Source organism: Emydura macquarii, unplaced genomic scaffold (assembly GCF_026122565.2).
Source record: "Emydura macquarii macquarii isolate MOO-44397 ecotype Brisbane River unplaced genomic scaffold, CSIRO-AGI_Emac_v2 contig_2699, whole genome shotgun sequence".
Taxonomy (NCBI): Eukaryota; Metazoa; Chordata; order Testudines; family Chelidae; genus Emydura; species Emydura macquarii.
In genome coordinates, this window is record NW_027132836.1 from 3777466 (window position 1) to 3804502 (window position 27037).

The 27037-nt window shown below is 50.4% G+C and overlaps 1 protein-coding gene across 1 annotated transcript; it reads left to right on the forward strand.

The window, feature by feature from the left end:
• The first annotated feature begins 631 nt into the window (after window positions 1-631).
• Window positions 632-26810, forward strand: UNC119 (unc-119 lipid binding chaperone). Its single transcript, XM_067565949.1, has 5 exons — window positions 632-880; window positions 15803-15916; window positions 17342-17444; window positions 19437-19609; window positions 22218-26810. Exons 1-5 carry the CDS (start codon window positions 700-702, stop codon window positions 22328-22330), a joined length of 684 nt encoding a protein of 227 aa, XP_067422050.1. The 5' UTR covers window positions 632-699; the 3' UTR covers window positions 22331-26810.
• Window positions 26811-27037: the final 227 nt, after the last annotated feature.

Consider the following 27037-nt stretch of genomic DNA (forward strand, 5'->3'; position numbering starts at 1 on the left):
TCAAACGTGGCACCACTCCGCCCTGCGTAACACAGAACCGGGGCTGGGGCGGATCCCGGGCCCTGCCCGCAGCCCGTGCCCGCGGTGCCGCCGCTCCCTGCTCTGCGAACCGCCCTTGGCAGGGAGGCGCGGCGCGGGCCGGTCCGGCTGCAGGATAACGCCCAGCGCCGCGGGACGGTGCCCCCGAGCGAGCCTGGCCGGGCCGGGCCGGGCGCCGGGGACCTGCGGACCGGCCGCACCCGCCGCAACCCGCGGAGCCGGCGCCGGCGGTCAGGGTCCAGGCCTGGTTCCTGCGGGCTCCGCGCGGGGCACAGGCCTCTGCTGCCGCGAGTCAGCGGGCCCGGCCCGGCCGTGCTCGCCCGCTTCGAAGCGGCACCGGCGGGGGCGGGCGGCCGGGCTCGGCGGCTGCTTTCCCCGCGGACAGTGGCGGGGGCCGGGCGGGGCTGAGACGAGAGCCGGGGGCTGGGGCCGGAGCCGTGCAAACGCCGGGCCGCGCCCCGCCCCGCCCCGCCCGGGGCCGGCTCACGCTCTGTCCCCGCCCGGCCCGGCCCCTGCTCCGAGCCCAGCCCAGCCCGGCCGAGCCCGAGCGGCCCCTCCCCGGCGCGGGCGGAGCCAGCCGAGCCGAGCCGAGCCGAGCCGAGCCGGCGGCGGCCGCGCGGGGGATTTGCCGGGCTCGGGCGGGCGGGCGGGCGGCGGGGGATGAGCGAACCCGCCCTCCGCGCCGACACTCGCTCCGGCGGCCGGCGGGGCAGCGGCGGGGCCGCGGCCATGCGGGTGAAGAAGGGCGGCGGGGCGGCGGCCGGCCCCGCGGAGGCGGAGCTGCGGCGGCAGCCGCTCATCGGGCCCGAGGACGTGCTGGGGCTCCAGAAAATCACGGGCGGTGAGTGCGGCCCGGCCTCCTCCCGGCCCCCCAGCCCCGTCCCTCCGCGGGTCCGGCCCCTGCACGCGGAGCTGTGCCCCCCGCCCCGGTGCCGCCTGCTGCCTGTCCGCTCTGCCCGCCTCTCGGCCCGGGCTCCGCTCAGCTCCGCTCCCCGGGAGATCCGGCCTGGTTCCCGCCTCTGCCCCCCGGCCCCGGGGCACTGGGCTGGGCTCCTGCCATGGGGACGGGCGCTGACTGGCGGGGGCGGGTGGGGAAATGTCTGAGACCCCCTGGGCTGCCCGTCTGCCCTGCCCTGCCCCGCCCCGCCCCGCCGGGGTGTTCACTGCCAGGGCCGGCTCAGCCTCGGGCTGTGTGGCTGTGCGGGCCCAGCTGGGCACTAGCCGGGCCGTGCTGGGCCTCCTCTAGAAGAAGTGGGCGCTGATGAATACAGGCCGAAACCCCAGGGCCAGCCAGGTCTCTGGATTCAGCAGGGCCTGGTCCTTCAGCCACGTCTCTTCCACGTCTGAGGGGGGCTCCAGCGGGACCGCTGCCCCAGCGGACGGACTGTGGGACGGTTTGACGGGGTGGCTGTGCTGCACCTTGCGTAGCCGGGTGCCCAGACAGAGGAGCCGGGAGACCAGCCCTGGTCTGAACCCGTCTCTGGCGTTTGCAGTGGCCTGGTTCCCTGTGTTTGCCAGAGGCCCAAGCGTCAGGGAGTTCCCCGAGTGCTGCTGACAGCACCGAGTGTCCGTGGTACCTCTCACCAGCCGGCCTGGCTGTGGAATCGGGGCCTTGCCCGTCCGAGGCCACGGACGCTTCTGCAGCTTGTTATCGTGGCAGAAAAGCGTCGGCGTGGCGTGTCACCGGAGAGGCTGCCACACCTGCCGCGTGGCTTGGGGACGGGGTGGCGGAGAGGGGGTGAGCTGAGACGCATGCACAGCTCGCTGAGTTTTTGACCCAGGACTGTCCCTTAAAAGAGTTCAGGGAGGGTTTTCTGAGCCTACCCCATCATTTTGTGGCTCTATCATACATAGTCTCTGCTTACAGAGTCCTCTCCTGATCACCTGGCTTTGCTGGGAGCCTGGTCACAGCCAGGTGGGTCGCTGCTGCAAGAGGCGGGGCAGGCAGTGGTTCTGCAAGGGAGACAATGGTTCTGCCCCTCCAGGCACCAAGCGAGTCCCAGATCTCTAGGAGGGCCTCTGCGGGGGGAGGGAAGGGAAGGGAAGGGGCGTGCTTCTGGGTCTTCCCTGGTACCAGGTGGGTTCTCAGGGAGCCAACTCTTCAGGTGCTGCTTTACTGGCAATCTGACATTTTCTCTCCAGGGCAGGCCGCTCTGCTGTCCATCAGCCTGCCTCAGCCACGTTGGGAAGGCGACTCGGGGGGTCCGTCTCCTTGGCCTTTGCTGACCCCGCCTCACTGGGGCCGGCTGGTGCAGTGAGAGGGGTTCTATAGCGCAGGTACCACTAGCAGCAGGACCGGTTAGGCCACCCCCATGCCTGTGGCTAGGACAGGGGGCACAGTGGGGCCCATGAGGTATTGCTGGGGGCTGATCCGGAGTGAAGGGGGGTTTCCCAGCTCTGTGCACGGAGATTACAGCGCTTGCGTCTCATGGTCAGAGCGGCTGTGCCCTAGACGATGAAGTATGTTGTTTGTGTTGTTCGGCAAACACAGGAACGCTTGCTCCAGAGAAGTGATGCCGGTGTTTGAACAAGTATTAAACTATTTTGTAACAGTCTGTGTAAGGGCTCTGCTTGTGGCTAGCCGTGGGTGGGGTTAAAGCTCGTCTGTGAGCGACACGTCCACGTGTGTTCTCCCCTGTAGCATTGGTAAGGGAAAACGTATCTATTGCAGGCTGACACTAATGTCAATGATCCTTCCCGCTGCGGATTGGCACTTGTCTAGCATTCGTCTCTCCAGTCCAGCGGCACGGTGCAATGGAGGGGCGGTTAGCTCAGCTGCCCACGGTGCATATCGTGCTGGAACGGAGTGGGGAGCCCAGACTTGTAGCCACCTTCTCTACCTGCAGGGCAGCACTCCGCGCAACAAAGAAAGCAGTCACGCACCTCCTGTGACGGCCGTGTCCCTCGTCATCCCCAGTGCTGTCCAGTGCCAGGAGCCTGCTGCGCTGTGAGCCATGTGCACGTTGCCTGTCTTGGCACCACGCGCAGATCCCCGAAGAGGGAGGATTCTCCATATGCCTGTCTGCTTCCCTTTGCCCCTCGCAGCACGGGGGTTTCCCGGCCTTGCAGACCCGCTGCACGTTCCGAGCAGACTAGCGGGGGCTGCTAACAATTCACTAGCTAAAGCTCCGAGAGAGCGACTCCCCTTCCCCTGTTTGATTCCGTCAGGGTCCTGCCGTGGCTGGGCACGTGGCGTGATGGAGGCTCCTGCTTGAGCGAAAGAGTCGGTTCCGTCCCCGGTGCAGGCTGGCCCTGGAGGTGCTTCATGCCTGGCAGGACCCACCCTCACTCCTGGGGCCTTCTTTCCTTCCTCACGAGGCTGGGCAGAATGAGCCCGGTTTGTGGGAGTGCTCCACTGGATCTGATGTGGCTGGCCGGCTGGTGCCAGACCTTGCCAGGTGCACCCCAGGCGCGCGCCGGGCAGTGTCTTTGCAGGACAGGGGCTGTAGTGAAGGCGTATGTGGAATTTAGTGTGTGGCAGATGCAGCCCATCCCCACTCAGCTGATGGCTCTAGAGAGTTACTGGAGATGCACAAGGTCTGCCCCAAGTCCTGCTGCGTTGGTCTTGCCTACGTGGTATCCAGCGGTGCCCTCGCGTGGACCCTGGCCATACAGAGGGCCCTTTTCTAACTGCGCTTTTCAGGGCCCATTTCCCCCTTTGCACAGCATTGGTCTCCGAGGCTGAAGGCTCCTTAGTATTTTTTCATTCCTAACGAGTAAATAATTGAAACCCAGAGACTATTTCAAATTGCACATGGCACTCGACAGCCGGGCGTAGCCGGAGAGCTAGAAACACCCAGCCATTCGGCCAGTCCTCTCCTCTGGCAAGGAGCGCTTGCTGCGTGAGGGAGACCGAGGGCTCCTCTCCTGCCGGAGGAGCGCAGAGGGGCTCGACGTGCCGGGTTGGTAGGGCAATGTACTCTAGGCTCCTCTGGCAGTCAGAGTCAGTGTGAAACGCAAGTGCTGTCACCGTTGCGCTTCCCTAGAGCCCCGTGGACTGGCCTTGTTGCTTTAGGTGCTTGTCCCAGTCCAGAGCTGACTCTGCTGCCCGTGGTAGACGGGTGAACTCTCCTCTCACTGGTTTAGTGTAAGGCCTAGAAAATCCCAGACCAAGGAAACCTACGAAAGGGGCAGTGTTCCTACAGGCCCAACGCGTGCAGCAATTGCCAGACTGGGTCTGCCCTGGCACCTGTCTCCTCCGGTGTCCCATTACCTACAATGCACCAGAGCCCTCAGGGAGACGGGGGATAATCTGCCCCTGGGAAGGTCTCGCCCAACCCCTCGGCGTTAGAGACTGTCTTAAAGCCTGAGGCAGGAGGCTCTCTCTCCCTGCTCGTGCTCTGGTAACATGCTGCGCGTGGCCTTGGTGCACTCAGCCAGGTAACATCCTGCATAGCTTGTCCTGGCAAACAGGCTGGGCCCAGCAAGCCCTAAAATGGGGAATGGTCCCAGGTAATTGGGGCTGCTGCTCAGAAACGAGGTCAGCAAACAGTGCTCTCCCATCCCCCGCTCCCGTGCCCGGGAATAAGGGACGAGTTCCATTCTGGCCTCAATGAGTGTCCGGGTGTGACTGCGGTTCTCAGAGGTTGGCTTTGCTGGGAGCAGTGTTGCGCAGGGTTGGGGGAGGGATGGCGTGATTAGTATTTTTTTCCCTTGTTTCTTCCCCATTTGAACCTGGCTGAACTGATTCCACCCCTCAGGGGACCTAGGTTCCTGTTGCCATTTGAAACTGCGTCAGCGTTGGCCTTTCGCCAGCCTTTCTACCGGCTCGTCATGTGTTAAGCTTCCCCTGCAAACTGCAGCTGGACAAAACGGTGAGTTTACTGACCCACAGTGCCCCTCCTAGGCCTCCGCGGCACGCTCCCTGCCCCAGCAACGTAACGAGATTAGTCGTAGCACGCAGGATGGCACAGCTTGCTGGTGCTGTGCCGCTCCTCCCGGCAGCCCTGCGCAGAGAGCATTGGCCTGGCTTCCTCTGCAGATGTGGAAGCCAAGGTAAATCAACTTGCTGCACAGTTGCACAAACCCCAGTGCAGCCCCCAGCAGTGTCTGTTGGGCTGTTGCTTCGCCCTTGGTTTGGTGTCTCAGTTGAAGTAGCGGCTGGGAAGGCGCATGTTAAGGCTGCTGACTGCTCTGGTTCGGGGCCTGAAATGACCGTAAATGCAGGGATGTGTCCTGACCTCCGGCTGGAAGAGCTCTGTGCAGGCTTGCGGGCTGGAGCTGGCCACCCCAGGGCAGTCTGCACATCTCTAGCTGGAGCACTGCAGCTCGGGGAGGTGAGGGGCGGGGTGCAGGAAATTGGGTGTCTCTTGGAGGCTCTGCCAGGAGTTCGTAGTGGCCCCGCTTGCGCAGCATTGTGCCAGGACATGATGCGGTTTTAATGCCTGTATCCAGGTCCAGGGAGGCGTCCAGCCGCTCCATATTTCTGTTCCCGGTGAAGGCTGTGATTCTGACTGAGAAATTGCAGCTGGAGGATGGGACGTGCAGTTGTTTGACTGCCCCGAAGATGGTTTGTGGCTGACTGTTTCATGCCTTCTGAGTATCTTGGCTGGAGAAGAGTCGGTGAATGGCCAAGGGACAGAATCTTGGTGGAATGGCCCTGAAATCCCCTCGGTGCCTGGTAGGGCCTGAGTCGGTTACTTTCCTTCCAGACTGAGGTAACGCCGTAGGGCCTGCGTATGTCGGTACAGTGTGCAGGGCAGGGCTCCCACACCGGCTCAGCCCCCGGGCTACACTGTTGGGAGGTGACGGTGTGTTCTTCTGAGTAGCAAACACCCTTCTTGCTCCTGGAAACCCTTGCTAATGCAGCCTTTCGCTTGCTTGGGGCTGTCTTCTGCCCTCCCAGGCTGTGGGACAGGGCCCGCTACACTGACCTGCTCTGCAGTGGCTCGCGCTCTTATCCCTTTCGCTCCTTGCCCCGGAGTTTAGAGCTCGGTTCCGCTCTGGAGTTGAACCTACTGGAGTTGGGCTGCTCATCGCCCGGCTGAAGCTCTGTCTATGCTAGAGATGGAGACAGTTTTGTGTCCCCGGGTTCTGAGCCACCCATCGGTGCACACGCTGTTACGAACGTACCTCGGGCTGTGGCGCCTTCAACTCTCTGGACAGGGAACTTCCTTGTCATGGATCCTAGACAGCGGCGAGGCCCCCGGTGCACTGATCTGCCCCATGCAGCCAGCCCACCTCAGCTCTGTGCTGTGCTGGACTGTGCTGCAGGCTGCCCAGGCTCTTGCCCTTGTGAGTCAAACCCTTTGTCTGGAGCACTTCAGAGGCTTCTTTCTACTGTTGTGAAGCAGCCTCAGCCTCTCACAGGGACAGAGCCGTTACCAGCACCGATAGCCTGCCGGGGGCCAGTCCGGTCCAGGAGCGCCATGGAGAGGTTCCTGGGCTGAGGAATCCTGGTTATGTCAGAGCAAGGCTCATCTTTATCCAGGCAGCTAAGAAGTCTTCTGCTAACGCAGTTGGAAGAGGTCAGGCCCCGGCCTGAGCTAGACTGGATTAGGGGCTGAGCTGCTGCAGTGAGACATGCTTTGGAAGTGCTTCGATGGGGAGACTCGTCGACACGCTTGGAATTCTGTGATGGCTTCGCTAGCAATGCTCCTTCTTGTTCTCAGTGCGTTTGGCTCCTGCCTTAGCCGCTCTGCCTTGTGCGGAGACTTGCCAGGTTTCAGGAGGCACTTGTGACGTTTGCCAACCATGACAAAGGCCGGAAGAGCTGGTTCTCCTGGGCCCTAATGGTTAATGTCCTGGGATGTTGGGGGTGGGAAGCAGGCCCAAGGACTTCTCCCAGCTGCTGTTTCCCAATACTTTGAACTCAGAAAGCCTGGCCCCTGGGCTGGGATAAATGTGACTCTGAATGTAGGATGCACGGTGCTGCTTTTCCGAGCCCGCGTGCGTGCGTGCCCTTTGGACTGGCGCTGAAATGTCCCCCCAGGAGGGGGCTAGCTCAGTGCAGCTGCTGGAGCTCTGTCTAAAGTGCTGGAACAGCTGCTGTCCCCAGCATCCAGGCTCGTGCTCTGCAGTTCACAGAATAATATGCGCTGCTGTTCCGAACCGGCGTAGTGCCGAGCCGGTCATGAGTGCGCCATGGGAGCCCCATTGTGGAAATACAAGCTGGTGGAGGGAGGCCTGTGCTCTGCTCCCAAAGGGACACGTTCGTGGTTGGTGAAAACTGTGGCAAAGGAACACTTGCTTCCAATGCATGGAAGCTCCTTCTGTCTGCAGGAAGCCAGGACAGCCAGCTGGGCTGTGTTCTCAATGTTTCCCTGCCCATAATAAGCTTAAAGGTGGGAGGAATTGTCCAAGTAATCCTGTGTCTGTTGTGTCCCCTTAATGTGAAACTCTCCCCAGATTCCAGAGCCCTGAGCTGCACCACGCACGTCAAGATCCAGGTCTGTGGAGAATGCCGGGGGGGCTGCTACTAAAGCATTCGGTCTCCTCCACACACTCACCTCTGGCAGTACTCCAGACGGATTACACAGAAGGCGAATGGAGCATTTGCTTTGCTATTAGCAGGATTTGTCACTTGCTTATACAGCCACACTCACCATGAGAGGAAAACCTTCCAGCCTGATTAATTTGGGATTAGCAGGGGAGCAGGGCAGAGCTAATTTCAGATTGCAGTTAATTACCAGCACAGCGGGAGGGGGAGAAATGTCCATCTGTATCTCTTGCGCTGGCACCCAGCCTGGAAACATGGACTGCCCTGCTTGCAGGTTCAGAGGGCATAGCCCTTCCCACACCGCCTGCCTGGGAAGGTGTTCTTCCCTGGGCAGGACAGCCAAGCTCTGCTGGGCTCATGCATGCTGCAGATAATGAAGACTGATGGATACGCAGCTTGCAGGGGCTAATGCGTATCTAGGCGGGGTGCAGTCAGCTCACTTCTGTAGCCCTGGGGATCCATTGCCTTTTCCGAGTGACGATCTAAGGCTTTGTCTGTCTTCGGGGACCATCCGTTGGTTGCGGTTGTAGCTGCCATCAAGTCTGACGCGGAAAGTCACGACGTGCACTGGAGGAGCCTTGCCAGAAGCTGGCCGCCAGTGGCCCAGTGCGGGCTAATGCCAAGCATAGAGAAAGTCCAAGTGAGTTGATCGGGCTGCTAGTCTGCCCATGATTCCATGCCCCACCCACAGCCTGAGCCACCGCTGGATATTTCTGCTGAATGATCAGCAGAGTGTGAAGTTGCTATGTCATTTGATATTGGCTTCAGCTAACATCCCCCCGGAGATGAATGAACAGGGGCAGCTCCCCTCTGCCATGGGGTGCTCTCTTTCTGGTATTGCCCTACCTCTAGACAGGTGTCTGTATGGGGGAACCTTACCAGGAAGTTCCCACTGGTGCGGTTGGTGGTCTAGGTGGGAGCACTAGGGTGGAGAAGACTCCAGCAATGGTACAAGGCTAGAGTGGCTCTGTTCTCTGCCAGGCTTCTGCCGGGCCGAGTGCAGGTAGTGTGAAAAATGCCTCCGTGCTCCAGACACTGAGGGGGGCCACCATTGTATTCATCTAGGTGGGATACATGGGGTCAAAGGTGTTAACATGGACTCTTGTTAGACAGAAGGGAAAAGGAGAGGGGTAGGAAAGAGAAGCAATAAGGTGTGGAAGATAAAGGACACTTTGGATGTGGGGGGTAGTCTCACATCCCAGGTGTGGTCAGGATTTAGCCAGAGCTGGGGAGGTGGCGGCGTATTCTGAGTCCCGCTCTCTGGCCCCGTCTGGTCAGGATTCGGATGAAAAAGGCCTGGAATCCCAGGAGACAGTGGGGGTAGCAGCCAGCCAGGGTAGAGCTGGCCAGCTTCCCCCCGGGGCCCCAAAGGCAGCGATCGGTGGAATGGCCCATCTCATTGTTTTGTTCACCAATTAGGCCTCGTTTCTAATACAGCATTTTTGGTTCACGGACTTCTGGTCTTCCACGGTTCTTGTTCACCAGGCATGATCTTAACACAGTCCTTCGCTTGTATCAGGACGCCTTTTTCTCTCTTCCTTTTGCACCGGTTCCCATGATCGCTTGTTGTCACTGGTTCCGGTGACAGCTGATGGACGTTTACTCACTTCTGAGAGTTGAGTTCCCAGGCAAGGAATTATTACCCACTGCCAAAGAAGGGCTGGGGAGGTGTGTTGCCAAACAGTGCCTTAGCCTAGTCCCCCAACCCGCTTGGCCAGAGGGGCCTTATGGAATGCCAGGCTCACTGGCTGCCTGGGGTGGGCGCCTGTCTCCGTCTGCCCTGATCTCTGCTAGCAGGCTGATAGTCAGGATGAAGTAGTTGGGCTGGCTGCACGGCCGCCCCGAAGGGCGGTTGGAAGATTGTCCGACTCGTCACTTCAGCAAAGTGCATTTTCTGTGGTGTTAGTAGAAGCCTTCAGGAGCTGCTCTGCTCTGATGGAGCCCTGGGTGAGGAGTTGGTCCCCCTTGGGAGATCATCATGCCTCCTCCTTTTCCATGGGGCTAGGTCCCATTCCCCTCAGACACCTCCTGTTGAACAGGTGTCCTCCATCCCCTCTTCCCAAGAACATCCGTCAGTCCTGGACACGTCAGTGTTTCTTCCCTCACACGCACCTCCCCAAGTGGGACTGAGACACGGCCCCTCCCTGGGCTGGTATGTGTTTGGGGGGCAGGCAGAGACCCTGGCACTGGGAATTGAGGGCTGGAGATACCTGTCCAGGGCAGTGTTTGTGCACTTGTCTACAAGGCAATAAACTCGAGCAATAAAGTGGCAGGGCAGCTTTCCCCACAGCCCAGAACAAGATGGCATTGGAACCCCTCGGTGTTAGGAACCACCTGCAGGTTTTGCTCCAGTGCCCCGTGCTTTGCTAGGATCCTGCTTCTTTAGGGGCTTTTAATGTTGCTGCATCTGGGGAGCCTTATTTTCTCCTCCTTTCGCTGTATTGTTCTGGATGCCAGGAGTAATGATTCCCTGTGCTCTGAGTCACCCCCCTTCCTGCTGTGAGTATCTGGGCCGGGGAGGCAGAAGGTGCCTTTCCTTGCGTCACCAGTCTGCATGTTCAGCATCCGTGCTACGTTTGCTGCCCTCCTCCTGCGGATCTTCAATCTGATAATCTCCTAATTGCCAGCTCCTAGGAGTTCATCTCCAGCCATCTGTGTCTGTGGCTTACATCTCGGGAGCAGGTTTCAAAATAGCCTCTGACCTTGTTTGTTGAAGCATGTTAGAAAACAGCCAGGGGGTTCTTACCTCAGCTCAGGTTCCTGTCCCAGCTCATGCTGGCAAGACACGCTCACCCCAGGTGAGGTGAGCGCTGCCGCCTTCCTTGTGTGTATGGCCAAGGGCCGTTCTCAGATTCTAAGATCTTCCTCCTCCTCTTGGCACTTGGCTCCCCTCCTCCACCCCACCCCCCGGACAATTAAAGGCTTAGAATAAAACCTGCCAAATCGGAGCTCAGATGCTCTAATTAGGAGCACCGTGGAGATGTCTATAATAAGTGTCGGTGGGGCTAGAGGATTTTCACTTTACCCCCATGGAGGGCACTGCAAACCCATGTGCAGGGGCTACAGGCCCCTGATCTGAATAGGGCGGTTGCAGGGAACATTACCTCCCCCGATTAATTCCTTGAGGCTGCCCTGATAAAGGGTGCTGTGGCCTGGCTGATGCTGAAGTCCAGTTTGGCCTTTCGCTGGGCTGGGAGTAGAGAAGGCGCCGGTCCCTTGGTGTGTTCTGGTGATCTGCAGGGCTTTATGGGAGAGTTGCATCAGTTTGTCTGACCTTGAAGCCCTAGACTGGGGTTCTGCTCTCCCCGATTATTGGGATTGAATGCTCGATAATGTTGTTCCTCTCCCATTGCAGAACTGCCCAGAAGCAGTGCATGGGGGCGGAGGAGGGGGAGGAAATGCGCTCACTAGTACTGCTGGCTGCATATGGGAGCCGGGGCCTTTCAGGCTAATTTATGGAACCAACTTGACTAAAATGGGTGTTTGCTAAAGGAACAAATCTGCTACAGAATGCAGAAGTAATGTCTTCAGAGGGCGCTTAGTGGGATTCTTAGCCTGTCTCTTAAAACGAGCACAGGAGCCAAGTTACCATTGCCCCAGGCCGTGCTAGTGTGTCTGCACGTGCTGACTTGTCTCTGTTGCCGTTTTGTTCTCAGCTATTTAGGGAGGGGAGGAAGGTCTCCTCAGTTAAAAACCAGCTGTGCCCTGGCTGTGGCAGAAATGCATTCTCTGGATAGTGAGGCGCATTGATGCGGATGAGGGCTGTCCCTCTGACTGGGCCAACCAGATGCTCCAGCCACCTGCTTATCTTTCTTTTCCTGTTTTTTGCTTCTGCCATGGGCTCGTTTCTTCCAAGCCGTCCTCCCTGGAGTTTGCATCCCTGAGCTTCCCTATGGGAGACGGGACATCCAAGTTTAGGCTGCCCTGAGGATGATTTGTAGGGCTTTTACCCATCACTTGCTGACCATCTCAGATAGCTTGGGAAAGCACTTAGAAAGCCCCGACCTTTGAACAGTGCTTCTCCCACCTATTGCCTGGCCAACTGAGCTCCCGGCAGAGCCAGGTGCTCCAGCTGCCCCGGTGGCTTTGGGCTGAACACTTTCCCCTGGGGCTCTAATGTTTCTCTAGCACCGGTCACTGGGATGGGCTCACTTGCCAGGTAGCCTGTCCTCTATGTGCTGGGGGCCGTGCAGCCACCTTCTTTTCTGCATCTGCTCCCAAGTCACTGAGAGGTGTGCTACGAGAAAGCAGGGCTGTCCCTAGGTGCGTGTGATGGTGCTGGGTGGCAGCACTGTCTGAGCACAACGAGGCTGTCACCCACTCCGAGAGCATCGGTTTTGCACGTGCACCATTTGGGGAATTGAGTCCTTCTGAAGAATTAGGAGGAGACAACACATGCTCCTCTTGCACGCACTCACTTCAGACTCAAGGCTGCTACGTCCCCATTTGGATGGTTTCCCTGGCTTGACAGTTTCTGGTTGTGAGGAGGGGAAGGAGTAACCAGTTCACTTCCTTGGGATGGGCACTGATGTGTCCCTCTCTGCTTGGCTACAGCACCTTGGGTGACGGGGGGTGCAGAAGCTGTGTCCTGCTTGGCTTCACAATGTGTATATGCTTCATTGAATTGCTGTTGTGAAACCGGCTCATCCCCTTCCACCGAGCCAGGTTTGCCCCCCGATCCTGAAATCTCCTGCTATTCTGGGGGTTTTCTGGACACAGGCAAGGCTTTTCATCCGACAGCTGTTCTGATGATCAGATTGGCATTAGAGACGTAATGCTACCTCTGTTACCACTGGCTCCCTTGCAAAACACCCTCTTCTAGCATCTTCTGCAGAGCTGAACTCTTTGTGCTTCTCCCGTCCTCAGCGAGCGATTGAGCACCTCTGGTTGAGCTGTTGAGCAGCAACTGCTGTTGCTGTCCTGAGTGTCTCCTCCGCACAGACCGAATCAACCGTGTGGTGGTTTTGCAATCAAGACCAACATTCACTTGAGATCAAGGAGAGATCCCCAGACTCATCTCATTTGTGATCTATGCACCATGGCCTGCAGGCTGTGGCTAGGACTTCTGCTGCTTCTGTGGGACTATTTACTTGTAAAGAGGGTCTGTGGGCCAGGTAGGGTTTCACCAGTGGTTTACATGAGACGCTGGATTCCTTCTCTGCCAACACATTTCTTATATAACGTCCTAGGTGGTTCTTAAACACAGCAGGCCTTGGGAGAGGAGGCAGTGTTTGTGTGGGGGAGCTGGCAGTTAGCAAGTGTCCTCATTAACAATGGGAGCCAGCAGGAAAGGGGACTTGTAGGAAGCGACTATCTCAGGCTAGCAGGCTCTGAGAGGAGCTGGCTTGATACCTCTCACCTGCAGGGAGCCTGGACAATGCCATTCTAGGCGGCAGGGAAGGAAAGCTCAGTTATTCATTGCACCAAATCTCCCCTTCCCCCGGCAGCTAAGCGGCCCTGTGGGACCCAGTTAGGTACCAGCGTGCTGGTGAAGATGGGGATGTTTCAAAGACTTCCCGCAGCAGAGCTGGAAAAGCTGGTGAAAGTTTTCCAACGTCAGAGACAGATTGGCCAGAACTGTGCCTTCCGTGTAGCTCTTTGCCTGTAGCTCGGCTCTGCTCTCTCTGGGCTCTGCTCTCTCTCTCACTTATTTGGATGATCCACTGACACTGTTACTATAGCAACCACTGCTGCCAGGGTGGGGATAACTGTTCCCATGGTGCTCGCTGGGGAAGAATTCTGCAGAAGAAAAACAGTTAATAATTAACTTGTGGACAAACGTGACTTGCAGCGCTGCACGCATGCCCGAGGCCTGGAGAACGTGACTGTGACCAAGTAGTTCACTTCTCTGGACCGTGCGTCTGGTCATGTACACCTTTCAAAAGCAGCTGCCTCTCTCTGCAGTTGGGTACCCAGCCACCCGCTCAACGCCCTGATAGTGGGCAGCAGGTAAAGCAGTGGCCTCTGGAAATGATGCCCCATAGACACAAATTGACTTGTGTAATTATCCCAGAACGTTCCAAGCCAGATCAGACTTGCTAACAGTTTGGGCTAACAGATACAGCCTCATGTATCTTCTTCCCATGACACCTCCCCTCTACCCAAGTGTAGGGTTGTCTTTGGTGGAGTTCAGAGTAGAGTGCTGATTTAAATACCTGGCCTATCTCTGCCTCCACCATCACTGGAAATGTGGGGTTTTCTGCAGATCAAAGAATGCTTTGAATTCATAGGTTTCTTCCCTGAGCAATGAGCTTCCACTAGACTTGGGTAAGCAGTGATGTCTGACATAGTTGATCTTCCGCACGGCTCTCGGATAAGAAGAAAATTATTTTGGCCAAACCAACGATCCAAGAACTGCTGTTAATGTTTCTGCTTGTGCTGCACTGAAACGCCGAGCGGGAAACGTTACTGCCAAATGCCAAGAGAAAGCTTTGTGCTCTATAGCAGCCCTGACTGACCCCATTTCCTTTGAACTTTCCCTGTCTGCTGGCCATGGCACCCACCAGTAAAATCCTGGGGAGGGCAAGTCTAATGCTCCTGTGGAGCACTCAAACAGCTCTCTAGGTTAAGAGCACCTGCAAAGAGGGAAAAATTACTTCCGGATGTGCAGTTAATTTTCAGTAACACAACAGCTGAAAACAGTCATGCAGCACCTCGGATTCAATGCACAGTGTAGGCTAGCATCATGGTAATGATCAAACACGTGTCTTCATCTCTGCTGTAGAGTGCTGGGATCTGGTTCCTGTGATTGTGAATCCCAGCCTGAGAGCTTTGCAATCTGGATCCTGGTACGGTTCATTGTGGAGAGATCACAGGATCTCTTTTTCTCTGTCCTGCTAGTCCCAATGTGCAGGATTTAGGGCACATTGTTAATGTACCAGGGCAGTCAGACTCTTGTATCACACTGGGGTGACTGTCTATCTAAGGTTTTGCTATAGTAGTGTAAGCACTTCATTTGTACTTCCTCTAAAGCACACTCCTCCTATCTGTAACTACAGTAATTCCCTGACATGTGTTAGGCTTGGTCTACACTACAAACTTACGTCGGTATAACTGCATTGCGCAGGGGTGTGAAATAGCCACACCCATGCACGACGTAATTATACCGACCTAACCTCCAGGGTCTATGTTAACGGGAGGGCTTCTCTCGTCGACATAGGGATCACCTCTCTGGGAGGTGGAGTACTTATGCCAGCGGGAGAAGCTCTCCCATCAGTGTAGGTAGTGTACAGCAGCGCAGCTGCAGCACTGTACGTGTAGATAGGCCCTTAGCTAACTGATCCTTACCATGTTCTTGGAAGGTTGGTATGATCCCAATTCTAGAAGTGGGGAAGCAGGCACAGCCATTAAGTGATTGACCCAAGGTCATAGCAGGGATTGGTGGCAGAGGATGAGCTGGGATTAAAACTCAGGAGTTCCTGGTTCCAGTTGTGCTCAAACCTCTAGAGCAAGTCTCTCAAAAATCCCCCCATGCTGTTCTTCTCTCATGCATTTGCAAGCTGAGTTCGCTCACGTATCTTGGAGGTCCAAATTAATTTAAATTTTGCCAGCATAAAATAGGTTTTCAGAGCTTCTTTTACTCTGTATCTCTGTAACATGGTGAGTAGTCACAAGGAACCATTGATCTCCTTTCCCCCACCCTGCACAAAGGTAAAGTTGCTGTCTAGTGGCAGGGAATTGGAATTGGTCCCAAGACAAAGCAAGACCAGGGTTGGAAAGAGAAGCATTCAGCCACAAAAGGTAGAAGTGGCTGAGTCAGGAAAGGGCCCCATTAGCAGATCACTTCTAGTCAGGGTCCACCTCTAATTAAAAATAGCTGTTAACTTCCAGCTTCATGGTGAGTGCTGAGGAAAAGGTAGGAGAACTCCCGTCCAGATTAGTGGGAGTGGAGAGGGGAGGCAGTATTGTGTCTTGGGGACTCTTGTTCTATTTAGGTGAAGTCAGCTTAGTGCCTGCAAAGCTGCTTAGCATTTGCATTCTGCCAAAGGGTGGTTTAAAAAAACAACAGACAAAACCTCTTAAACTGGAAAGGCCAGAGCATGATGGAGCGCTGACTACTTTTCAATGCTTTGGAAGAAGAGGGATCCGGAAGTGCAGGGCCAGGGTCAGGGCATGCTGATGACTCCTCCGTGCCTTGGGAGAAGGCATTTTTTCATCTTTCCCTTTGGATCAACATGGAGCACTGCAAGCTGGGAATTGTAGCCTCTGTAGGCTGCAGCTCTGTATTAAAAAGGAGGGGCTTGGAATGCATCTGGTCACCCCCACTGCTGGCTGTGGCCTCAGAAATCTGAAGTCCAAGGCAATGAATTTGCTTTCCTTCCACAGATTATTTGTGCACTCCAGAGGAAAACGTGTACAAGATAGACTTCACCAGGTTTAAAATCCGAGACATGGAGTCTGGCACGGTACTGTTTGAAATCACCAAACCACCGGCCGCAGGTGAGTGCAGAGAATGTTGTCACTATAAATAAACAAACGCCACTTGACACCTCCCTTCTTCATAAATTATCTTTGCCTTTCTCCAGCCCCTTTCACTCCAAGCACTTCCCATATAGCACAGGGACACTGCCAACCTGAGAGCTAGGGCAATCTTAACACCAAGGGACAGAATCCGCAGCAGACATGGCAAAAGCGGCAGGTCTGTGCCAGAGGTCCCACTCAGTTGGGAAATCTAGCACTTCTGGATTTTTCTGCATGTTCATTCTCATGATGTGTATTTATTGGTCTTCCACCCCCTTCCTTAAAATATTACTGAATCTGATGCCATGGAAAGTAATAGGCTTATGATGTCTGGTTCTAGCCAGGCACAGTGTGGGTAGGGGCTGTGCAAGCTTCCCATGTGCATCTTTGTTAACATGCTTGCAGCACCAATTGCTCTTCCAGTTCTGGGCCTTACTTTCCAGTGTTAAATCACCTGAATTCTTGCCTTCAACTCTCCTGCTATTCCAGCAGCGAGTTTCCATTGAGCAGGGGTTGCCAGTCATTCCAAAAGGTGGTTGTCTTGTGCTTGTGACCCAACTCCTGAGAGAGAGAGAGAGAAGCTAGTGACACTGCCTCCGCTGTCCAGCTTCTTCTGCAAACATTCAGTTTGTAGAACTGTTGTTTTCAGGTTCTTCCATGTTTATAAAGCAGTAATCTGTGTGTGCATTGCCTCTTTCTGCTATGAATGCTATCCCTAGAGACAAACTGACAGCTACGAAGCAGCACCACAGCCCCGCGCTGATTTGTAGACAGACAGTGACAGTCACATGATGAAATCAGCTCTGAACAACCAACAGAAAATAGTGAGGATGTGTTTGAGGAGATCCAGAGAGAAGCCCACCGCATTTTCCACTGTCCCAGCTGACTTGATCCCTTCACAAAGAAATTGCTGTTGCAAAGTTGGACCATGCTATCTTTATCACTACATTTCACTAAAGAAGCAGGCAGGTGGTAGATCTGTCCTTAGTTTTCGGGAAGTATTCATACTTGTTAGGGGTACGAACTTGAGCAAATAGATTAGCTGACATCGCATCAGTGGCCTGTAACTGTTTAGGGTAGGCGTTTAATACTTCTATATCACCTTCCACGTGACGATCTCCAAGCCCTTTATAGACCATACACAGCACAGGACGCCTGGTAGGTAAGTAAACGTGAGCCATTTTCTGCACTTAGTTAACTTCTCAGTGCCTGAGTTTACCTGACATGTCCAGAAACATCCTACACAGTCTTTGGCTGGGCCTTCAAACTGAGGGCACAGGCTGTATCGGGTATGGAGCATCTGTGAGGGGGAAGGGGAAACTTCAAGGTACCAGGTAAAGGTGCTCCCCTTAGGTTCCTGTTTCTCAGTCCATAATGATGAAGATTTGATTTGTGCCATTCCAGAACGTGAACGTGGCGATAAAAAGGATGTTGACCCTAATGCTGGACGGTTTGTGCGTTATCAGTTCACCCCAGCTTTCCTTAGACTTCGGCAAGTTGGAGCCACGTAAGTACCTGGGATGTTGTACTGGTCTTTCTAGTACTAAGATCAGTTGCACCCTTACAAGTTGGGGTGAAAGTGTCTTTAGCTTGCTGTAGGTACCAGATAGGTTTGAAACGTCAGTCAGTTTAGTCGGGAGATCCTCATCACAATCAACAAAAAGCCCCAACACTTTGAGGTTTGAACATTCTCCCTGCCCAGTACTTGTACCATGTTGAGAGATGGGGTCCAAGAGACTAATGCTGGAGTCTCATGTGGCAAGGCAGAGCCAGCAGGCTACATGCAGGTATCCCAGCTGGTCTCAGGAGAAGTGTGGCGTGACTTGGCTTGGCAGTTGCTGTGCCAGTTGCTCAGATTTTGAAAGAAGGCTCTGCAGCTGCCTGCATTCCCAGCATGACTCCATGCATGTGAATGGAATCGTGAGTCACCACGTGAACACTTAAAACACACACAACTCTGCACCATTGCATTACCTGGTAGCATCTGGTGCATGTCAATAAACGAGGCTGAAATGGAGCACCAAAAAACCCAGATTTTTCTGTAAAACTTCAGTCCAAGAAAATTGCCACTGACTTTTAAACTGTAAAATGTAGGTGTGCATATGTGAGGTAGGGTATATCCCAAAACATGGAAGAACTAACTGGTTCAGGGAATTTGTTGCTTATTAATTTATTCTAACTGAGCCTAGCTCACTCTAAATGTGTCCTTTCCTCACAGGTAGCAATGTATGTATGGTGGAGCATTGTGGGTAGAGAGATGCAAATTTTGGCTGGAATGCCCACACCTTCCTCTGTAGGGTGGGTGGGGGGGCCTCTTTCTGCTCTTATTGGAGATTGCCTGCAGGATATTGGCTCGCGCTGTGACTGGTCCTTTTGTTTTCTCCACAATCACTCATGTATAAATGAGTACAGCAGATTAAGTGCTTCATGCCTGTCAGTATTACGGCATCACATCCACAATACTTTAATTAAATAAACATCAGCTGCTGTTTCAATACCAATCTCATTTTTCGGATGTGTAGAAGTCACTAGTTTGGATTCATGTCAGACTGGAATTTGAACTGTTTCAGTTTCAAAGCAGGGCTAGTCCTAAAAAGAGGTTTGCATTAGTCTAACTTTTAAAGAAGACAGAGCAGCAAAAATGCTGTTTTAGGGTGTCTGATTAAATCCTAATTAAAGGTTGAATTGTAAAGAATGAGAACTTGTAGGCAGAACGTTGAGGAACAAAGTGAAGGTTGCTGCCTGTAGCTAGTCTTAAAGCAAGAACCCCTAAAGTTGTGCTTTGGTTGGGAATCCACATCCTTGCTGTTTGGGACAGAGAATCAAAGTTGCATGCCAACCTCTTCATTCTACTGCCTGCTACCCTGTTCCAGCAATAAATATTCACTTTCATTTGGGGCAGGGACATGCTGTTTGTTCGGCACACTTTACCCATAGTACAATGTTGCATACATCTGAGCCTATATAAATAATTCCTTTCTAAACCCAAGTGGTCATGCCTCCTGGTTAGGATAGAGGCACAGTGATGAGCGTTGATCAGAAACTTGTCCTGCTTCTGTCTTCTGTGCCTGTTTTGTAGACAGAATGTCAGTCTCTAATTTAGAGCTTTTTGTCTAGTGCTATTCACAAGTACTAAAATCACTTGGGAAAAATTCCACCTATGCCAAGGAAGCTCTGCTGAATGCTCTGCTGTTTATGCAGTATGCTTAGGCAGCTTTTCATCTATTGATGGTGGTTTTAAACTGGTGACATTCACACTCATATTTCACTTTTGTGCAGGAAAAATAGTTGTGTATTGTGTAATCCTGATTACTTTGTTTCCTAGCTGATTTGTAGCATCACATTGTGTGCCTTAATAAAAGCAAGTTTTAGGAGCAGTTGCATTATATTTTCTGCATTGTTTAAAATAACTCAGTTGTGTGTGATGAGCAGCAAACTTTTGGCTAGGAAGTTAGGAACAAAACTCCCTGTTTCAATCTTCTTTTCTTTTCCACTGCAGGGTAGAGTTCACGGTCGGAGACAAGCCCATTAATAACTTCCGCATGATTGAGAGGCACTATTTCCGGGATCAGCTGCTCAAGAGCTTTGATTTTGAATTTGGGTTCTGCATCCCCAGCAGTAAAAACACTTGTGAACACATCTATGAATTCCCACAGCTCTCAGAGGATCTCAGTAAGTTCTTCCAGTCAATGGGTTGCCAGGGAGGGACGATAAACCGAGGTATTTTGGAGGACTCCATCCCAAATGGAGCTATGTATTTATTGTTAAGTGGGAACAGGAGAGTACAAAAAACACTTGAAGGCATCTGTGTTCACAGAGAAATCCAATCACATTCTTGTGCCAGATGTACAACCACGGGTGACATGGCTGTGCATGTCTCTTACTAACAAGAGTTGGTCCAGTGAAAGCTATTACCTCACCTACCTTGTGTCTGTAGTATCGTGGGATTGACACTGCTACAACATTTCATTTTGTAGTGCATATTTAGAATTATTTCCATCAAACTGTGAAGACTTAAATGATTTTGTAATCAATTAACATTGCTCTATAACTCAGTGCAGCCCAGCTGCAGAAATCGGGAGGGTTGCACGTTAGATGTAAGTGATTTAGCCTGTGGGTGGTGTGTACAAGAGGCGAGGGGAGGCTTAAGCCTCCCCCAAAAGGCTGGCCATGCAGGAGGGCAAATGCTGTGAATGCGGCACAGCTCATCTCCCTTTGGAGCCGCGCTAGCCTGCCACCTTTGAAGCACTGGAAACGAAGCTCCCTGGAAGTGGAGGGCTACTGGCACCCAGACAGTGGCCCCACCTACACTCCTCTTACCCCGGTCCCCTCTGCCATGGAGAGGAGCAGGCGGGCCTTGAGAGAGGAGGTGGAGAGGAGCAAGCGAGTGTGGGGGGCCTCGAAGGTGGAGTTGGGGGGTGGGAAGAGGTGGCGCAAGAGCAGGGCCTCAGGGGCAGGGCCATAGTCCAGGCGCTGGTCCCCACTTCTAGGGAACTTCCAACGCTGGCATGTAAGCCTCCCCAAACGGAAGACTCGTGCGCCCCCTGTGATTTAGCTCAAGTACCTGGGGCCTTGACTATCAGCAGAGTAACTCTGTGCTGATGATGGGGGGTTGTAGCTTCATATTTATTTTTTCAACATGTCTTGTCAAATGTGCCCAGTTTTGAGTTTTTCTGCATAAATGCCAGCTCTGCAAACTATCTAGGACCCAAAAATTGAGCTGTTGTTTTTCTACCTTTTCAATTCTGCACTCAGAATTTACCATCACTGACAAGGGTCAGTAGAGAGAGCTCATTCTTCTGAAGCTATATTGGTCGCACTATATTAATTTAACTTATAAACAACTTATGGAAGGTCAAATGATGAATAGATGTTATAAGCATGTAACAGGCCTGAGTAGTATGTTATATAGGTAGTTATAATCACATTAGTAGAAGTGCTATAGGTGATTATAAGCAACCTGTTGGACACTAATAATTGATTACCCATTTATTAAAACATCTAATAATTTGTTAAACAGTTTATAAATGGAACCTTAATATGAAGTGACTTCTGTATTGCCTGTGCAATGGTATCAACCTTAGAGCATCTGTTGTCAGTGATGTAAGCAGACATGAGGCAGGATGCAGATTCTGAATAAGAATGGCATGTTCCTAGTCACTCTTTGAGCATAGCAGCCCCCCTTCTCCTGCTCCCTTTTAAATGTGTACTTCAAAAGAAAGGCTTTCTGGTTAAAGCATTGGATTGGAACCCAGGAGATCCCTGTCACAGACTTCATGTGTGATCTTGAGCAAGTCACTTAGGTTTTTTTGTGTTTCCGTTCCCACTTCATAGAGGTGTTGCAAGGAGAAGCTTATTAATGCTTATTAATTGGGCCCTGAGAAAATACAATTTCATGGACTGTGCAAAAATGCCAAAACTAATCCAGTACTGCGATTTTTCCAACAGCATAGAGGAAGCATCCGTGTATGCAGTTTTGTACTTGGCACAGCTCATAGCGTGTGGCAGCCTCATGTTGGAGCAGCAGTTGAAGTGACAGCAGTGCTGCCTTGAGTAAAACTGTCTGCCAAGTCTCCTTGTGTGGAAACACACTGGCGACTGAGTCCCTTCCGTCCCATCCCCAAACTACTGTTCTTACATGGCACTGCTGTATGCTACAAGTTGCACTGAGCATGAGACCTGCTGATGGAAAAATTGCAGCAGATTGGGGGGACTTGGCAGCTGGTGCGCCCTTCCACCTTCCTGCTGCGGCTGCTTGTGTTCCAGAAAACCAACTGCCAAGTCTGCAGGTGAGACAGCTGGGCAGGCACCAAGTTGGAGAGAGGGAGATCATAGAAGATTAGAGTTGGAAGGGACCTCAGGAGGAAATAAAAAGTTGGCCGCCTCTAGAAGAAATTGCAGCAGTTCATGAGGGACTTAATGGCTGGTTTTATAGAAAGGTATGCAGCAGTGATTTTTTGCTGACTATATTTCATGCATATCTCGTAAAAATCACTACTGTATCCAAGATACTGCTCTGAACTTTCTTGTAACAAATCCTTGATTTTTCTCAGCACCCTAAACGTTAGGTGTTTAGATACTTTGGAGATGGGGGAACAGGTAAGTACCTAGATAGTATAATTGCTCATGGTCACTTGCTTTGGGACGGCCGTTAGCTGTGACCAGAACAACCATGTAAACTGTACCCTTTACACATACTGGTACAACTGCTAAGGAAAACACCAGATTTACGGTCTAAAGTAAAAACAAACATTTACCAATGTGCAACTTCTTTTTGCAGTTCGAGAGATGATCCTTCACCCCTATGAGACACAGTCGGACAGTTTCTACTTTGTAGACAACAAGCTGGTGATGCACAACAAGGCAGATTATTCATACAGTGGAGGACCATGAGTTCTGGGTGGACAGTAGAGATGTGCTCGCCTACCCTTTCCTGTAGAAATTGTCAGGGATTCTACCACCTTCCTGCAGTTGACTGCCAAGGTCAGCGGAGCACAAGTCCATCAACTAAGGACTTTTTGCTGTAGTAGGAGTTTCATGACTAAAATTGTTGAAGTCATTCATCTTCCCTGAGCTTTGAAGCAGAACTCAGTCCTTCAAGAATTCTAAACACATTCCACGCCAGTGTGATATCTTTGGTCACCAGAGTCTGAGGCTATTTAAATGTGTAAAAATGGTCTGATATGTCATTCAATTAATACTTGTCCAGGAATTATGTGCCCATATTCTCCAGATCCGTGTTTTCATTGTTAACAATGAAATCTCTTTGCACAATTGCTCTCTCTAAGAATGGGGGGTAGGAGAGCATGTGAACATGCAGAATTCTAATGCAAATACAGAGATGCATATCTTTATCTGATTCTGTTTGTGAATGCTTCAAAGGGCCTGATTTTAATCTCAACTGCATTTATACATCCAGCTAAAAATGTCTAACTTTCATCCTGAGAAGCAAAATGTAAGTGTGACTTCAGAGATAACCTCTCTAAATCTATAACTCAGCACATGTGTTTTCCATCCACATAACATTTCCTGCAAGATACCTTGGAAACAATGATAATCACACAAAAGGATAGTAATTCAATGACGGATCTGTCTTCAACTGACCCTTTTTTTCTGCCTCTTTTAGAAATCTAGTATTGAGGGTCTGCAAGTCCCCACAAGCATTGTCCTCTTTCATTTCAGCTTCTGTTTTCTCTTTGCAGAATCATCCAGTCAAGAAGTAGATACGTTTTTAGTTTAGTTCGGCATTATTAGGCATTTAATGTTCAGCCTATCTCTGATCTAAGCTTTTCTTGTCCGAGTCTAATTTCTTCTTTAGCTGCCTATATAGAAGTGTAGTGAGACAAGATGCTTCAGTATGGGTTGTCAGAGGAAAGTGTAGTTTCATTTGTTCAAGGTGATTAGAGTGAGTGGACTTTCCAGTTTCTTTTTTTGTGTCTGAATTTGAAGCATTTTATGGTCAAGTGTGTTTTTTTCTTTAAAAAAATTTTTTTGACCAGATATTATTTCCTCAGAGACAGTAAGTTTGACACTGTACATCTATGGTCAGTGTACAACATGGAGTTATCCAAAGTGATGGCTCCACTTCCAGTCCCCATAAGGAGTTTAAGAAATGTTTTGCACAAGTTTCTTATAGTATGCTGCTCTTTGGAGCAGGGAATTGGAGGGGAGAGGCAAAACCAAGCCAATAAATCACTGAGAGACTCTGCTGTAGTCTACATTAAAATAGATTAAAATCACTGAAAAGATCCAATATGGACTGAAGCAAAGGACGAAAGCTTTCTTCCTTTTGTTTTGTTAGGTGACTTATGGTCATGAAACCCTCACTTAAAAAGATACCATTTTGAAACCGAATGTTTATAAGATGCTGAGACCCTTCAATTACCATTGGTTTGAATGAGAATTAAAAGCACTTGGCACCCTTCTAGAATCAGGCCTATAACTTCTTTTTAAACTTCTTATTCTTGGCAAAAGGTAGAATTGCAATTAAAAACATTTTCATTCATTGTTTCCAGAAGATCTTTTTGTCCGTCTGTCCATGTAGCTATTACCTTGTATTGAATATTAATCCAAGCTGGGTTTGCCTTTGTATCCAGGCTCTGAAATCCTAGCTTTCCAGATGGATACTGAATTCACTTTACATTCTACAGGTCAAGACAAGAGAGTGTACCTTAAAATTGGAGTGTTCTAATTACCCTCATCCCCAGCCCCACATATGATTTTAATAGCCACTGTATAGAGAATTCTGTATGTGACAGTATCGTTTGGGATCCTGCTTGGCAATGATATGAAGGATTATCTCTAACTTTACTGATTTGTGAGCCACTGGCTATTAAATGTTAGAACTGAAGTGAGATAAAAGAGCAAAAGGGCAATCACAATTACCAGCTTTTAGAGATTGGATGTTACCCATTACTAATATATTTATCATGTCTTTTATTATTTGTTGAATGAACTGTATAAGCCTTAGTACTCTCAGGAACCACTAGTTAATATTTTCCCTCCACTGTGGTTCGCTTAAGTGAAGTTTGAGTCCCAGCTGTTGCTAACATTCATAGACTCAGAGACTTTAAGGCCAGAAGGGATCCATTGACATAACTCTTTTGAAATAAGGGAATAAATTATTATGGCTCAATTAAGTTATTCTAAGTGGACAAAATATTGGACTTTATCTTTTTTCCTAGGTCTTTATAATTTAAGTTCCTTGGAATTATAGGGATGTTTTCAAATCGTTAATTCAACAGCAAAAATACATAAACTAACACCTATACTGTATGGTCCAATAATTCACAAATTACTAGACTAGAAACATTGTTGGAACAGAACAAATGCTTTCAAGACCACTACATTTTAACATGCTCTGTCCTTGGACCAATGATCATAAAGAGAAAAGATTCCTGCTAATATAGTATATGTCCTTTATGCAGTGAGATGGTTTATGCATTAATTGAATATTCCATTATCATTGACTGGGGAGGGTTTTTTATCCTGATTAAATGTAGACAGTCTCTTTATTTCAAGATTAAAACCAAGATGTTATGTTACTGTTCTTGCTCACAATCTGTTTTGCAGTGAAGTTTTGTTGTATGAGCAGATCAGTAAGATGGAACTGCTTGGCTTCTCTGTCAGCCCTTTGAGTCACATTGAAATGCTCATACAGGGCGGTCAAAGTGCAATCTGCAGCTGCACATATCTTTAATATAGAGATACAGGCTACAAATCCCAACATGCAATGCCTCATCTTAATCCAAACTACCTACTCAAGGATGGAGCACTGTGTGTCAGAACCTGGTCTCCATGGGTCAAACCTTTGTTAAAGAAGAAAACAACTGCAACATGCTCCATTTTATGCCAGTTAGATGCAACCCTTGGGCTTAGGGTAGTGGCCAATTCTCCCATTGGTCGTAAATTTTGAACAACCTGCACTGTTATAAACCACTATGTGAAGGGTGGGTGTCTATTGGACTATCCTCTTAGATTGTGAATGCTTGGGGATAAGAACTGTTGTTTGTTTGAACAGCACCTATCGTTTTGTTGGTGCTCCTATAATACAAACGACATTCAACCTCCATGCTTTGTATGTATTTTAAGACTAACCTGTTAATAAATATTTGTAATCTCTGTGAGAAGTTGAGTTGGCAAATAGCTCGTTAATCAGGTCTGACTAGGAACTGGATTCCAGGAACCAGTGCTACCACTTGAAAGAAACAGAAGTGCAGCAACTGAGAAATTACATCATAAATTTTCATTGGGCTAAGAACTGTAAGGTGCTGATAGCTTTAAATTTTTTTCTGTTAAATGAAGAAAACCTCAATAAATACTTGTAGCTTCTGTTAGCAATTGTTTTTCTAAATCCCAAATAAAAGTACTAGTGAAGTGTTCATAAATGTTTTAATTTTAAAGTCAGATTTATACTTAAATTCTCTGACAGCTCTATATCAACATACAAACACATTTTGGGGTAAAAGTGATATGCTGGCACGAGATGCCGGCTGCATTATCTTCTGAATCGTGACATAGTCTAAAGAGATGGTACTGTATGTTTGTAGATCCATTTATATGATTTAGTAAACACCTCCCTAGAATCACTGTGCTAATGCCTACTGTAATGTCTGCTTTTAGCTTAATGCTACACAGAGTACCTATCTGAATGTGACTTTTTTGCATAAAAATCAGATTGGATTGTCTGTATTAAAATATGTATTTATAAAATAAAAATATATTTTTGGTGGAAGGAAAGTAAGAATCTAGGCATAATTCCATAGGGATAATATTAGCAACCTTTTTATCAAGTTTATTTTATAAATGTTTGTATCTTGTTAGTTGTCTGACTTCAGATTCCAGTATGAACATCCACTGTTGCTCACTTAGTGGCAACACATTGCACCGCCGTGCAGAGACCCTGGGATTGGAAGAATTAGGAATGTTTTTCTTCCTGGGATTGTGGGAAACGGAGCAGGTTGCCATGGAGAATATAACCCCTGGCAGCCAATCCACCTGACTGGCATTGGTTTCAGCACTTAGTTTGCTTTATTTGTTTGCAGATGCTGAAGGGGGCGGGGGCAGGATGTGAATAATTCAGAATAAAGAAAATTAGAATCTGATTTTAAGGTTTCCCAAGAGAGGGTAGGAGTTTAGGTGTTAAAACTAATGAACACAAGGAGTACAAATAGTGAGTGCATACACTCACTCAAAACTATTTAACATTGCCAGTCCAGTCATCAGTATTTACAGGTTAGGGAATATGCTTAAATATTTCCATTATTTTGGAAAAGGGGTTAAAATGTGTATCTTTCATTAGCAAGTGTTTCTTTTCCTGTAACAAACTGTGAAATGTTTAAAAAAATTAAAAGTAAATTATTGATCCTAAAAATGGTGATGTCGGTTCTTTGCACTGAACGTTGATATCTTGTATGATTAATGTATTATTCCACTTTAGCATGGAAATGTGGTGTTTTACACCAAACTGTCCACTAGATATGTTTCAATTAAGAGCTGTCTTGTCTGAATTTAAACATTCCGTTATAGTATTTGCAGCCCAGTCTTCTGTTAGTATATAGCCACCAGAAAGTTAAACTAATGATGCAAGCATAACAAAGC

What these genes read in the sequence shown, in the direction of transcription:
- UNC119 (XM_067565949.1), top strand. Translation starts at nt 700, where the DNA reads ATGAGCGAACCCGCCCTCCGCGCCGACACTCGCTCCGGCGGCCGGCGG. An exon ending in CACCAAACCACCGGCCGCAG is followed by an intron (nt 15,917 to 17,341) that starts GTGAGTGCAGAG and finishes GTGCCATTCCAG; the next exon opens with AACGTGAACGTGGCGATAAA. An exon ending in ACAGCTCTCAGAGGATCTCA is followed by an intron (nt 19,610 to 22,217) that starts GTAAGTTCTTCC and finishes TTCTTTTTGCAG; the next exon opens with TTCGAGAGATGATCCTTCAC.